General features: G+C 32.8%; 2 protein-coding genes across 6 annotated transcripts; one reads left to right on the plus strand and one right to left on the minus strand.

Moving 5' to 3' along the window:
• Positions 1-551: 551 nt before the first annotated feature.
• LOC114935263 (uncharacterized) lies at positions 552-7,833 on the minus strand. Its single transcript, XM_029308029.2, has 5 exons — positions 6,438-7,833; positions 6,018-6,129; positions 5,652-5,900; positions 2,962-5,419; positions 552-2,453 (listed from the first exon to the last, which is right to left on the minus strand). Exons 1-5 carry the CDS (start codon positions 6,492-6,494, stop codon positions 740-742), a joined length of 4,590 nt encoding a protein of 1,529 aa, XP_029163862.2. The 5' UTR covers positions 6,495-7,833; the 3' UTR covers positions 552-739.
• A 655-nt stretch (positions 7,834-8,488) lies between these two features.
• Positions 8,489-15,427, plus strand: LOC114935264 (uncharacterized). Of its 5 annotated transcripts, none has more exons than XM_029308032.2 (6): positions 8,489-8,889; positions 8,972-9,105; positions 13,541-13,613; positions 13,688-13,849; positions 14,054-14,207; positions 14,658-15,426. In XM_029308032.2, the coding sequence occupies exons 3-6, from the start codon at positions 13,542-13,544 to the stop codon at positions 14,771-14,773; spliced, it is 504 nt and encodes a 167-aa protein (XP_029163865.1). In that variant the 5' UTR covers positions 8,489-8,889; positions 8,972-9,105; position 13,541; the 3' UTR covers positions 14,774-15,426. The 5 variants fall into 5 exon arrangements, with proteins under 5 accessions (XP_029163865.1, XP_029163866.1, XP_029163864.1 ...); XM_029308033.2 differs by having other exon boundaries at positions 8,992-9,105; XM_029308031.2 differs by having other exon boundaries at positions 8,489-9,105.
• Positions 15,428-15,812: the final 385 nt, after the last annotated feature.

Here is a 15,812-nt window from a genome sequence, read left to right on the forward strand (position 1 = left end):
GATTCGCGCACGTACACGTCCATCACGCTGTACGTTTCGCGCGAGACTGACTGCATTTCTATCCTTCCCATTAGAATTAGTACACCCCCCACATCCGTCACGGTGCGCGTCTCGCGCGGGACTGATTCTCGTTTCGAGTTTCGAGATGTATCGACTGCGAGACTGAGATCACATGATCACATATCACGTGATCAGTCGCGCGCGAACTGTGCAGCGCGGTGGACGCGTAGAGACGCGCGCGTTTAATGAAGGGTAGATATTTTCGCATTTTCTATTAAAGATTTAAATATTGAATTTATGTATTGTATAATTAATTAATAAATATATTTTTTATGCAATAATAATTTTTATGCATGAGTTGCAATTTTTAAGATTTATTTTAATTTATTTGCCTTGCGCGTGTACTTATATATTCAGTTAGATTTAACAAAATAAAAAATATATATATATTAATTACAGAAATATATTTACCTTTAGCACACAATATTATAAATAATTGTTATGCTAATTATTTATAATATTATAATTATAAAAGTATTATATGTGTATAATCAAGTTTGTCAATTTTTTCAGATATTATTATTCATAATTTTCTTTTGTGATTGACAAATGATAAAAATTTATATTTTTAATGGCAAAAACTACAATTTATCTTAATAATTTCACAATGTCTTTCTTCTTTACATTATATAATTAATTTTTAGTTATATCAAACAGATAAATTACACAGTTTCCGTTATTAAGAATGTGCAGAACTTCTAATAGAAGTGTTTGAAGACATTCCCAGAGGTATAGTACTGTTTGAAAACTCTTCCATCAAACTGCCATTTCCCATTGAGACCACTGTTTTCATACTGTCATTGTCTCTCTCGTCCATAGAATAAAAGCTATCGTCGTGCCTTAGCCACTCATCTTGATTCATCTTGGGAATTCGATGAGTCGAAGATAAATTTGCTTTTTCATAAATATCTCTATCATCGTTTTTTGCGTCGTTCAGTGCTATCGTTTCTAATAAATTTAGGATTGTGACATTCTCAGATTGCGATATTGTATCGTAATTTGTAATTACCGAATTAATCACTGACTCTTTTCTCTGATTTTCTAACATAGCTTCGCTCTCCGAAAATTGTGTCAATTTTTGTAATTCTTTGTTATTTGATTTTAATTCAATTGATTGATTAAATTGATCCTCTTTAATTAATGATGGCAAATCAGAAAAAGACAATTGCGAAACATTCTCGGGAATGCGATTAAATATATTCTTCTCGCTTTTATTAACAAATAAATTATTATTATTATTATCAGATAATTGCGACATCGTATCACTATCAACTCTTTTAAGAGACAAATTATTCTCATATACTCTTTTTTCAGAAGAAATATTGATTGCGTCTAAATATTTTTTATCCGGCAAATTGGGAGGATTATCATGTTCCGGCAAGTTGACAGATGACATGACGTCATTCGAGCAACTGTCATTTAAATTCGAAATCTGTTGACATAACGAAATTGTATCGCGCTTGTCATCATCTTCTTCCTCAGGGTTTGTATTAGAATGCGAAGATGCAAAATCGACATTATTCACAGCCACGTTACTTATGTCTTCGTATTCTTCGATCCGCTCAACCGACGACATGATGTCACTTTCCTCCGACACTTCGACCCCAAAATCTCTTAATATGCACATCAAAAAGATATTCGACGTATCAGCAGTTTCTATACTTGACAGCCCATCCTCCTGGGACTCGCCAGCCGTGGAATCCTCTATAATCGTTGTCTCCGATTCGTTGGAGACTCGCTCATGATCGATAAATATTATGCACAACTCGCGATTGTTCTCAACGCGATTATCTCTGGGAAACGATGAGCTTACAAGATTGCTCCGAACTGGTATCCGTTCAAAGTCGAGGTTAAACGACGACGAATCCCATTGCACGACCGTTTCGTTGTTCATCTGGCAAACGAATTCCGTGTTAAAATTCTCGCGCCGGAATGTTGGGAAATTCGGGAAATTCGGGAGAGACTCGCCGAGCCTCGTCTGAGCACGCCGAAAGACCCTCGTTACGAGCTCGGGCTTGAAGAAGAAAGCGCTGTGCAACGTGCTGGCGATGTTGTTGTCGACGATATCGCGCTGCCGGCTCCCGCGGGATCCTTCGTCCTCCGAGAACTGACGGTGCAGATTCTTGTTGGTTAGTATGATTCCCCGAGGGTGAACCGTCCACTCGATGTTTCTCGTGATCTCTCGGAGATTCAGCGACCTGTGCGCCTGTCTCGAGTAATTTAGCTCGGAAAGGATCCCAGTTTCCTCGCGATCAACTTCCGAGAGATGATGAGAAGAGCTCGTCAAAGTTTCAACGTGTTCCTCGTATTTTTCTGGCACTTCATGTCTCGATGAATTCTCGTGTTTTTTCTCGACTCTCAGCTCCGTCGTATTTTCCAGGGTTGAGTAATAACTGGGTAATTAGTGAAAAAAATAGTTAAAAAGTTAATAACTTTTAACTTAGCTTAGTTAATTTAAAATGTATTAATTTTTACTTTAATTAGTTTTATTTTTTACTTTAAACTTATTAACTTTTTTCCTAAGTTAAACTTTTTTATCTGCGAATACCATTATTAGTTTTTTACAAGTTATAAACGTATTATTTTTAAATGAAAGTATTATTAATTTTTATGTCTATTTATCATAAATTGTAATTACAAAAAAATATATTTCTATATAAAAATCAAAATTTCTTTATTTGTTATTATAAATTTTAAAAGAATTAACAAACAAAATTCTAATTTAATATAAATGTTTTTAAAAATTAACTTTTGATTTAACTTCAGTTAATTTAATCTTAACTTAACTAGAACTAATTTGAATAAATTAATTTTTTGTTCATACAACTTTGGACTTAACTAAATTAATTTTATAAGCAACTAACTTTAACTTAACTTAGTTTTAAAAAATCATTAACTTACTCAACTTTGGTATTTTCCGATGTGTTGTTAGAAATTTTTAAAACGCTTGATTTTTTGACACTGAACGACAAATTATGTCCCATTTTCCTTTGCTCTTCCAGCAAACTAAGATCGTTGTGAGACGAGAAAACTTTCATATCTGGCACTTCAGGTTCCATCACTAACTGTTCATTTAGCGATGAATCGCGATTCTTTTTTGCTTCCAATTTTTTCTTATCCTCCAACAGAGTGAGTTCGTTAAAAGCTCTTAAAGCTCTCAGCTCTACAGCCTCGCGTTCTTCGTTTGACAGTTTGCGATTCGGCGACAAATCGTGCTTTCTTCTCGCTTTCTTATTTGAAAACGTAAGATCAGTACGAGCTTCTGAAGTATTTGTCTCGGGTTTCTCCGATCTCACATAATTTCTCTCCTTAAATGACACGTTATAAATGGAACGTGGATCGATCGATCGTCCACTTCGTACCGATTTATATTGCGCATTCAAAGACTCGCTCGATTCGTCATAAGATTCGATCTGAATGATCCTCCGATAAATCTCGGATGATTTTTTAGTTGCGACATCCTTTGTGTATCCCGAGGGTTGTGCAGTTTGGGCCAAGGACATACTTCCCCAGGTAATCGTCTGCTTCGTGGAAGATCCTTGAAACTTTTGGATCTGTTTTTTTAAACGATACGCCTCCGAATCGCATCCGTTCGTATTATCTTTCTTGACAGACACAAAATTCTGAAGCTTAAATTCTTTCCTGTGTTCGAGATCGCGTTTAACATTTTTATCATCGGTATCGGTTGATCGCGAGTATTTCCGGTTCCTTGAACTATCGGTATTTTTCTTCAAGGTACGATGGCACGCGCACGATGACGTTCCCGAGTTCTCAGAGCATTCTTTTTTACTTGCGTCCGAACCGGTTGACGTTAACTTGACCTGATAAGAATGTTTTCTTTGATTGACTTGGTCGAGCCATTCTTCCTTTTGATTTGTAGGGCGAAGTTTCGCTTCCTCCAGTTTCCTTACGAGAGAAGCGCATGGTTTGACTTTCATGTTTCTCGCATTTTTACACTCGGCAGAAGACATGGGACACCGCTCAATTCGTGCCAGTTTTTCCGCTTCGTCTCTCTTTTTCTTTTTTAAAAATAAGTCTTCTCGAAACTTAGGAGACTCGATTGATTTCGCGCGATTATTTATTATTTTGGATGTAAAGTCTTGGCTTTTTGTCGATGAAACACCTTCTTGTTTTTTGTCAATTTGTTCTTTCCTATCAATGGAAACAATTTTGACATTATAAACTTCTTTTTCCGTCTCTATCTGAGAATTTCGCATAACGATTTTATTTGTCAAATTGCAATCCACAGCTTTCTCCACGTTTATTCTCTGTTTGATTCTTGAAACATCATTAGCTTCTTTCCTATCTTTCTTTCGGTCCTTTTCTCTCCGACGATCATTAATTTCTAAAGCATCACCCTTTTTTTCTTTATCTTTTTCCACATCTATTATTTGTTTGCTTCTTAAAACATCTTTAACTTTTTTCCCATCTTTCTTCCCGTCCTTTTCTCTTTGAAAATGATCCATTTTTAAAGCATCAAACATTCCTTCTTCATCTTTTTCCACATCTATTATCTGTTTGCTTCTTAAAACATCTTTAGCTTTTTTCCCATCTTTCTTCTCGTCCTTTTTTCTCTGAAGATCATCCATTTCTAAAGCATCAAACATTTCTTCTTCATCTTTTTCCACATCTATTATCTGTTTGCTTCTTAAAACATCTTTAGCTTTTTCCCCATCTTTCTTCCCGTCCTTTTCTCTCTGAAGATCATCTATTTTTAAAGCATTACGCATTTCTTCTTTATCTTTTTCCACATCTATTATCTGTTTGCTTCTTAAAACATCTTTAGCTTTTTTCCCATCTTTCTTCCCATTCTTTTCTCTCTGAAGATCATCTATTTTTAAAGGATCACTTATTTCTTCTCCATCTTTTTCCAAGAAAAATTGAGCCACTGCTTCCTCCATTGCTCCGCTCGGAGTTTCCGCTGTTACTTCCTGTTCATTCCAGTAGGATCGTTCCTGTATCCTGGCGTACGCGTCCATCACATCTTCCGCAGTTAATCCCAGAATCTTCATTGATTTTTCCGCCACGTTCAAGTCGTTGGTACTCGAACTATTTGTATCGTCGTTCGAATTGTGACTGTCATCGTTGGTAAACAAAGTCGTCAACGACTTGGAAATCCGTAAGTCAAAATTGATCTTGTTAGACGATCTTTCTGTAAGTCTTCTGTTCAGGTTCAGTAGACTCACGTACTTGTCCCGTCGACCTGTCGCTATTTCAAGACACTCATCGTCTAGAGAATGACCGATTCTTCCGGGAACATTGATGATATTCGCGATTTTCGCGAATCTACGAATTTTTGCCTCTCTTCGTAGCTGCATGTACCACTTGAGGCTTATCCACCATTTGTAACTCACAAAAGCTGAAAAGATTAACGCAAAAGTTATCAGTTTAAATGAGAAAAGAGAGCATTTTCTCATATAAAAATTATGTAATTATACAGAAGAAAAAATCAATAAAAATTAAAAAAATAAAATAAATATATAATAATAATAATAAATATATATATATATATATATTTATAAATAAATAAATAATTAAAATAAATAAAAATAATTAAGTGTTCCCTTCCTTCCTTCGATTTAGTTACTTACGGAGCCACATTATTTTATCTACTATAAACTCGATTAAGAGCTTCGTCGAAAAGGTTCCCTTGTGCCATTGTAAGAATGTAATGACAACGACGACGACTTCCAAAACGATATCCTTGAAAAGACTGAGCACCATCCAAAATATGAGCAAGTTCTGCCATTTTCGTGTCGCTATTGTGCAGATGTTAACTATGTTCGCAAGAGGCAAGACAAGGTTGATGACAATTCGAATTACCTCAATCCACGATAGAACTGAAAAGAGTTTTTATCTTTAATTTCTGCTCTTAACATCACAAGAATATTTTTGGAAAATATTAGTATAATAGCAAAAATCTATATCTTCTTGCCTGTTTAAGGCAAAATACTAACCCTTTTTTAGCCAATCGATATCCTTAAAATCTAATTCATCAGAAATTGAGAACTTCGAGATCTTGTCTAGTTGTTTTTTAGCTGATTTGAACCAACTCCAAATACTGACAAACTTATGCAACATAATGCAATTAAATAATATAATTTAAATTAAATAAACGAAATGAGTGTTAAAGATCCAATATGTGAGAACTAGTTCGAAATTATTTTATATTTATAGCTATTGTAATAACAATATATAATTTATGAAATATGATATAATTTGAATACACGTTGAAATAAATTTTCGCACTCTATAATTTTTCAGAATTTTATTAAATAAATGAAAAATGAAAAGTTGAGATTTTTATAAATAATATCCATTTTTTAAATTCTACGTACGAAATATTGTCACAAGCGATACATTATTGAGATACTTACCAAACTTAGGAGATTTACCGATATTATTTGCAATTCTAAAAATGGAAAGTCAGACATTGCGTAGCCAAAGCTCCGAAATTAATGCGATCTCAAGCTTATTTTTCGTCCTTACGATCATTCTCGACTTGATACTTTTAATTTTGAATTGTTTGAATTTACGAAACTTTTTGTAATAAAAGTAATCTACTTAACCTGATAGGTTAAGCAGACAGAACAACTGCACATTTATCCGTCATCAATGAAATAGACACATAAAATCTCGATGTTTCGTTTTCTTCATTTTTAAATATAATTGCATTAAGAATATTAAAATAAAAATTTTAAAAATGTTTCTCGAGGAGTTTTAATATTTTAAATAAAAAATGAAAAATTTTGAAATTATATTTACAAAATAAAGAAATATCTGTTCAATATTTGTAATGATATAAAGTCACAATGCCTGAAAGACTGCAACTGGTTTAACACTTCTGCATCAAAATAACTTTGAGGAGATAATCCTTCGCTATTAATTCTAATGCTATTAATAAATTATGATTTTTTATTGTTCTATCTTTTATTTTTATCAAGTTTTAATCACACATAAATGCTTGAAAATATTATCTTTTTTATTTTTTAAATTATATTTTTATACCTATCTTATAATATTTTTTAGAAAAATATGACGGAATTACATAAAAGATTATTATTTTTGATTCCGATATAATTGTTACAGAAGCAGTTTCACGTTCATGTATCCTGCACAGATAATATGTTTTATTATAATAAAAATACATTTTTATATGTATATATGTACAAGGAAAGTGCATTTGCGCTTCTGCGAGTTCTCGGACTTTGAACGAGCGCTCTTATTACATACAGAGATATGAAATAACATCGTGTGTAAAATCACTCATTTACCTATGTGCGCAAATATAGCGACAATGTCAGTCGGTTCACGATGTTATCTCGAGGTCACTGAACGTGCACGAACGCAGTTTCTCAGACTCTTTTTTTTCGAGAATTCTATTGCGAAAATATGTATATTACGTTAGCAGCAATATATTAATTATGCACAACACTCGGTAAATTATAATTTACACGTGTCAATTTACGCGTTTCATTAAATATTTAAATAATCTTACTCATCTCGCGTTGATGCAATCATTAATGATTCAGTCATATATTTCTAAGAACGTAGAAACGTTTTTACTCCATTCTTATATCCTCATCAATGAGCAAGTTTTAAAATTATTTTTTATTTTTTTTATTTATTTAGTAAATGGGAAAGTTTTCCTTTAGTATACAAAGACAAAAATATAAATACAGAACAAATGTGCAAAAACAATTCAACATGAGATTTAACTGAAATTCTAAATTAATTAAGACTTTCAAATTAACTGAATTTGAAAATATCCATACATATACACTGGAATTTGAAAATATCCATACATATTTATACATAAATTTTTAAAAATATTTTAAATAGTTAAAATTGTTCCGCACAAAAATAAAAAATGTTCTTCGCAATATTTACAAAAAATTTCTATTAAAAATCGGAGCAAAAGCTTAAGTTTCTACGCGAGTTTAGTCATATATTTCTAAGAACGTAGAAACATTTTTACTTCATTCCTGACCTCATCAATGAGCAATTTTTACAATTATCTGTTTCATTCAATTATGTCATATAAAAATATCTGCAGAAAATTTGAAAATATCTATATATAATTTACACATGAGTTTAAACAAATATTTTAAATAGTTCAAATTGTTCCGCACAAGACTAAAAATGTTCTTCGCGATATTTCCAAAAATGCCTATTAAAAGTCAGAGCAAAAGCCACGAATGTTTCCACGCGAATTAAGTTAATCGCAAAATTAACGACCGTGTCGGGGAAACTCGCGGATCCAGAGTCCGCGGTCTGCGACGCAAAACGCGCGAATGACTTTCCCGGGAAGAACGCGAGGAGCGCGTGACGGACGGGAAGATCAAACGCCGGCTGATGAACGGCGGTTACATTCTGCTTGTTACGAGAGACCTAGCCAAGAGAGCGCTCGTAAGAGATATCTTACAAACGATTCATAAAAAGCGCGATCGCGCGCCCGTTCTCCTCTTCGTTCGCGTAAGTCGCGGTACAGCGACACGCGCGAGACTTACCTACGTATACGTGCACATGCACACACACACACGCAGACATATGTGTATATGTACAGATTTACAGCGGTGTGTCGGTTAGCACCAAGGCACCGATGTAGGTGTATATACGCTCTGTCTCGTAGGTGTACACCATCGCGGTTTGGCGCGGCCGCGCGCGCTGTTCTTGGCACAGTTTCTGGTCATCTCCTATCGCGAGCGGAACGCGCGCGCGATTTCCACCTCGCATCTCGTCCCGTCTCTTCAGCATCCAGCGTCCCGTTTTTCCTTAGATCGTTTCACCTAGGTCGATCGATCGCGGAAAAGCGGATCCCGAGATGATGTGAGTACGCGCGAGTCTCGCGATATATACATGTATAGTCCTTTATTTGCTCCGAATCGGTGTGTTGTGTGATGGTTTATAGATCGTTTTATTCGATCAAAGGTGGATACGTTGATATATAGGAGTTGAGGAATTTGATCGGATCAATCAGAAGTGAATGCTAAATTATTCACGACCGAAGTAGCAAGATATAGCTGACGGTGACTCGTAAATAAGGTAGCTTCAATATTGTGATGTAATGATCATTAAGTATACTTCATATATAGTGTTTTACGGCGCTGTAGTAATTTATCAATCGCGCTTGCAAAGAGATTTTGTTTTCATTTTAAACACGTATATCTTTATAAATATTTTTTTTAATTATTAATTTAATAGCACTATATTTTTAGAGAATTACAATTTACTTCATCCAATTTTGACTAAAAAAATGTATTCTAATTAAAATAAAACAACTTTGAATATACTAAAAAGATAGAAAACATCTTTCATAGATATTTTGTAAAAATCCTTTTACATCGAAAGAATTACTCGTGAAAATTACAAAGTGTAAGAAACTATACTTCAGAATTTAGAGAAGCTAAAGAAGGTCGCGTAGTGCGTGACTGAAGTATGAAAATAAGATACGCGTAAAATAAGATGCGTATAGCGCGAAACGCGCATTTTAAACGCGCACGTGTCTCATAAATATATATATGCGTAACTTCCACTATCCGTGTGCATAGTTTTTATATGTATTGTACTTGGAAATCGTTAACATTTGCACTCTTCTCATCCGTAAACACTGACGCGAAATGACTTTTACGGAATCGCATAATGACTTATTGACGCAATTAACGCGAAATCTGAAACTGTCACGACACACAACTCGACAAACAGTTTATAAAAATCGATTCAATGCGACTTTTTAACAACGCAACATATAGTATTTTTCATATCACATGTGTAAAAAACGTCGTAAAAAAAAAAGATATAAATATTCTAAAATATATAAACAAATTAATATACAAAATAAAAGCATATAAAACAGTATATCAAATATATTTCATTGTGCGTAATTATAAGAAGATAATGATACAAAAAGCTTTAGTCTTAAAAAAAAATCATTTTTTTAGTTATCTATTATCTCGTCAAATAATTTTCCTTATTGTTCCTTTTTGTTTGCATGCAACGAAAATATATGTACATACAAATATAGTCTCTTACAAATATTTATTCCTGCATAATAGTTTCCTTATGAATAAATACTACCGTGTATTCTTAAAAGACTAAAATAGTATTTAACAAATTTAATTTATCTTGTTTCTTTTTATTTAATTAATAAAATATAAAAATTTAATTTAATTAATTTATCTTGCTTTCTTTTTTCTAAAAAGAAATTTCTAAAGATCGATGGACACAGGAAGAAAATCTCAGGATGACCTAATAAATTTGCTTGTCGTACAGTATCGATCTTCGCTCTTCTGCCGCACCCCTTTCTTATATTAATTGAACATCGAATGAAACGCACGCGAAATATCTCCGCGAAACGTCGTCCCTTTTCTTCCACTCTTGATTAATCACGCATATATCTGGGTCAAGAAAAACGACTGTAACGGATCTATCGAATGGTATTGTATATTTTTAACCGGTGTTTTTTGCCTGCGGCTTACTCACCGCCTAAATTTAACGTCAATTCCGCATGCAACGCGCCAATCGTATTCGCGTCGGTCTCACAAGTGTTGTTTTCCGCCAGAATTTCTTTCTTATCTCGCACAATGTTCAAAAACAAATATACACATAAAGTACATATTCTGAGCAATAGTAAACATTTGGCGTCGCGGCCGCATATCATTATGTGTCGCACTTGAGAATATAAATGTAGGCCATTAACATCGTTAGGTGTTAATTAGATGCGTGGCTTTTTCCTTTTTGTTTTAAATAAAATTTATATTTAATAAATTCAAAATTGAACGCATATGTTTTTTAAAAATGGAAAATATAATAGTTTGTTTAATAATTTTTCATTATTTTAATAATTTTTATCGATAATTAACATGTATAAAATTTTGAAGGTATATAAAAGTAGTAGCTCGTGATATTAACATTTAAAACGTACGTTCGTTCTGCTACCGAAAAGAATCGCTCACAGTGAGCTCTTGTGTAATGACGCAATCCCTTTTTGCGCGAACCGGATAGAATCGTGCTCTTTCAGCAGTGCACTCTTCCGGGATGCATTTGCTCCGCGAGAGAGCAACGGCAAGTTTATTCTCTACTATAGCGAACTTTAAAATATTATATGTATACCGTACAATTGTAGTTTTAACAATTTTTATATGCAAAAGATTTTTTTTAAACACTTTCTGAAAAAAGAGAAAATGAGACGTCAAATCTTTTACAACAAAATGTCAGAGGTTGTTATTTGCGTTAGTCATAGTTAATTATGACATCAGAAATGAGAAAATTTATGTAAAATTCATGTAAAACAATTTTTCGTCGAAGAAACCGGTTTACTTTGACTTATAAAAAGACTCGTAAAACATGCCAGAAATTCTCTATATATTCGCTATACCAGTCTGACATATCACACAGAATAATTTTCATTACTAAATTAACTATTCGATCATTTCATTTAATGCCTCAAATCTTTTTAGAGACCCTTTTTCCAACATTTAATTTTGTTTTATATCGTTTCGATTTTTTTTCAAAAATCGGGGAATGAATATTTCTCTTTTTTCTGTACAAAATATATGGAGTCTGTATGGAGATTCAAAGGCCAAAGTATGCTTAATATCGAAAAACCTTTCTTAAACGCGCTCGACCAAGAACATCGGTCAAGTACAATCGTCAATTCACCGTGAACTACCAAGGTAATCTTAATCGCGAATCGGTCATCATTCGCGACGGTGACGTAGTAGGTACAAACTCTCTTTGCGAGGTGAACGAGAGAGTTCGCGAGAACGTAGGACGCGTTTCCTTATGAGGACTCGGAAGACCTCGAAACGAACTTGGTGTGTTCAAGCTGCCAGGTTCCACGATGATCTTGACCGATTTCCGGAGACAAGATTCAAATCGGAGCCTTCAAACATCCCAGACACACCATGTTCTATGAATATTTTAATATAGTGCAAATGTTCTTAATTTTGGAATATTCAAATAGAATATTATATAAATATACGTAGAATGTTACAATCGGAAATCGCATATTTATTATAGAAAAGAACATTCTCAGAATATTCGTTGAGTTTATTATTGCACATTTAAAATGCACATGCATAGTAATTTGATTTAGATATGTAAAAGGACTCTTCAGATTTTAAGATCATATGCACCATGAACAAATCTTCAATAAGGCTGCCATATATTCATAATGATGAACGATTCTTTATTCTTTTTGCCGTCGTGTCTAATATATATAATATAGAATATTTGATAGATTATTCTATTCGCATTTATAGAACATTTAAAGTAGTACCATTCGAATAGTTATAAACATACTATAAGTCTATAAGAATGTCCTATAGAATATTTCAAATAATCTTGAAAAATATTCATAAAACATTGATAGAAATGTTTCGTGCTATCTGGGAAGAAGCATGTGCGCAGCTGTTTGTTATGTATAAAATAAATGCCGATTTTGCGATAGCTTATCGATGACTCCGGAAATTGTCTAAATAAAAATAAAAAAGAAACAGCGCGCGATATCCTGTAAATTTTATTATTTTATTTTCTGTTTATAATATATATATATATATATATATATATATATATATAAACGTCGTGCGTTTATTTTGCACGGATCTGTCTATTTTCCTCGATCTCGCCGGATCTCGGGGTTCTCTCTGGGTGTTGGAGAAATAATAAACGCCGGAAGGAAGGTCAGCGCGCGAGTGCCAGAACGATTCTCGCTTAAGTATCTAAAATAGGCGCGAGCGCGCCGACATATGCCAATGACCTAAATTTCCCGACATATATTTTCGACGTGAATTAACTCTATGCATGCTTTGAGGTCGCGATATGACACGGCGGGAAAATGATATCCCGTCACATCATCGCCCAATATTCTGTACTCCTCATCGTTGCGTCACCGAAATAGTGGGTGAGGTGCGGGTGTGGCAGATCTATGACAGAATTATGTGAATCGCACTGACATCTCAATTTCTCGATCGAGTCTTGACGAGTATATAACGCAACGCTACGTTTTGCTGGGTTTTCAAAACGAGGCTTTTTTATTCTTTCTTTTCAATGCTAAAAAAAAACAAATAATTAGAGAAAATATTGTCATATTCTAAGTTTTTTCTTCTTCTTAATTTTATAATAGACACTGCTTTTAATTTCTTAAGATATTTCTTATAACACATGTCTATTAAAAAAAGAGTACGATTTATATTCAAAAATAATTCTGTATACAATTTTTTGTAACAATAAATATTTGATTCATTATTTATATTTCGACAAAATGATTTTATTGTTTTCTTCTCTTCATTTCAGAATGTAGTTGAAAACGTATTACAGATGTTGTTCCCTGAAAACAGAAACAACTGTTAGCTATTAAAAAAGAGTACAGTTTATTAAAAAACAATTCTATATACAACTTTTGTAGCAATAAATAATATTTGATTCGTTATTTATATTTTGAAACGATAATTTTATCCTTTTCTTCTCTTCATTTCAGAATGCAGTTGAAAACGTGTTGCAGGTGTTGTTCCCTGAAAACGGGAACAATTTTTAGCGGAGTATGCGGAATCGTAAGTATAACTATCGCTGTGTTTTTTAAGTTACGCGATAGTCCAATATATTTATTATGTAAATTTCTGTGCAGGTACTCGCCGTGATTTCTCTAATTCTGATCTTTACGGCGAACGTAGAATGGAAAACGATAATCATCGACATCCTGGACCAAACGGCCGTAAAGATCATCTTCGCGATCAACCTCTGTATGACTATCCTAATCTCTACGCTGCTCATAATCGGCACTATAAGAGTGAGAAAATATTATTGTAACTACAAATTTTCGAAAAAATTAGACTTATGTCAAACTGCGCAAAACATATGAGAAGTCACTAAATATAATTTAAAATTTCTTGCGTAAAAGGAAATGCTTTATGAAGTATGTATATTTTGAAATGCAATCCAGCAGATCGAACGATTAACATAACACCGACATCATTACGGTTTGAATTTGCAGAAAAATACATTTATGATGCTACCATGGGTGGTCCTAGGTATTATGTTGGCCGTCGGCCTTTTTGTGAGCGTCCTTTATACCGCAATCATGTTCTTCATAAACCATGAAGTTATGAACGGTGTTCTGTGGCTTATCTTCGGTCTACTTGTTGTCGGTGAGTATTTAACATCAATCACACTTTAAACGCGACCGCAAAAATTTCAATAATATATCGGGAAAAGAAAAATATATATTATTTTACAACATATTTTTTATAAATATTATGATCGAACAAAATTTTACGAATTTTTATATTTATTCAGTCCAGCTATACCATATTCATATCAAGTATAGTTTTAAATAATTTCAAGATTTTATCCTGAATTAATAAATAGAGCGTTAATAGCGGATAATAATTTTAATTACAAAAAGATTATAAAGCGAATAAAAGAAATCAATGATTTCTTATCACAAAAATGTAAACGTGAAAAAATGAATATTATCCCAAGTAGCAAACTGACGTTATTTTGACGTCCAAAATAACGTCAGTTTGCTACTTCGCTACTTGAGAAACCTAGGAAAATATTGAGAAAATTCTATAATATTGCTTTTGATTTTTCTGCAGTGGTATACACGTACATGTGGCTCGTGGTGTACAGTTACTTTCAAGAACTGAGGATCGAGAAATTGAGCAAAAGAATGGGTCCCTACGGAAAACCGTATACTTATCGACGACCATGACGGAACACCATGGTGGAACACTATCATTCGTATAAGCGCATACAAAACTCATATCGATTCGCGACATGGTGTTGTATATAATAAGTATAGTCAATTGCAAATTGCGATGGTTCGTGTTCGCTTTCGCAACTACCTGGTTCGCCAAGAAATCACCTTGAAAAGTGTACTGTTAAATGACGATGTTATCTTGAGTCGACTAAAATACTGACTAATTTTCTACGATTGCAATTTATCACATAACAAATTATATATATAAGAAATAGAGTGAGAAGAGAGACGTCGTATGAAAATATATCTTTCCGTGCATTTTTTACAAATTTATGTATATGTATGTAATAATAACGCGTAGAGATATATTTTCATCAATCGCGCAGCTTATATATTTTTCGCACACCAAAGCACGATATATTTCGATTTACATGACTGGATGTTTCGTAAAAGCATCCCATAATTCATAATAAAGTAAACAAATGCTAGTTATATTAAATAATATTTATTTTTATTAATATTATTATTATTAATTTTTTCCGGATAAATAAATGTTATAATTTTTTAACAAATTTTGCTTCGAAACGATTACAAATATTCTACATGCCATTATTAATCTATAACAAAAACATGATTTTATATATATACATACATATATACAAAATATGCTTTTAGTATAAATTAATTTAATATATATTTATTAAATTAAATTAAGTTAGTACTTCTTTAATTAATTTAATTAAATGTTGTTATATAATTTTACTTTTATTTTCTATAAATAAAGAAGAAAAGAAAAGGAAAAAAAGATAGATAATTAGCGAACTAATGAGTTGATAAATTCACTTGTATTATTATAAATTTATAACTTTTTTATAATAATAAATATATAAAAAAATATTATTTTTTCACTTATTACAAAAACAGTAATGATAAGGTAAAACTTTTAAATAATTGTATAATCAAGCAATCAATCTTTTTTTTCTTATTTATCAAGAAAAACAGAAGTATATTAATAAAATATGTTTCGTAACATCATTATAAAGAATGAATC

This window comes from Nylanderia fulva, unplaced genomic scaffold, assembly GCF_048542155.1.
Source record: "Nylanderia fulva isolate GAGA-0341 unplaced genomic scaffold, ASM4854215v1 Scaffold12, whole genome shotgun sequence".
NCBI classification, from domain to species: domain Eukaryota; kingdom Metazoa; phylum Arthropoda; class Insecta; order Hymenoptera; family Formicidae; genus Nylanderia; species Nylanderia fulva.

Excerpts from the sequence above, each read along its gene's own strand:
- LOC114935264 (XM_029308030.2), top strand. Across the intron at positions 13,614-13,687 it reads TTAGCGGAGTATGCGGAATC|GTACTCGCCGTGATTTCTCT; the intron begins GTAAGTATAACT and ends ATTTCTGTGCAG. Across the intron at positions 14,208-14,657 it reads CTTCGGTCTACTTGTTGTCG|TGGTATACACGTACATGTGG; the intron begins GTGAGTATTTAA and ends ATTTTTCTGCAG.
- LOC114935263 (XM_029308029.2), bottom strand. The coding sequence starts at position 6,494 with ATGTCTGACTTTCCATTTTTAGAATTGCAAATAATATCGGTAAATCTC. Across the intron at positions 5,901-6,017 it reads TATCGATTGGCTAAAAAAGG|TTCTATCGTGGATTGAGGTA; the intron begins GTTAGTATTTTG and ends AACTCTTTTCAG. Across the intron at positions 5,420-5,651 it reads AGATAAAATAATGTGGCTCC|CTTTTGTGAGTTACAAATGG; the intron begins GTAAGTAACTAA and ends TAATCTTTTCAG.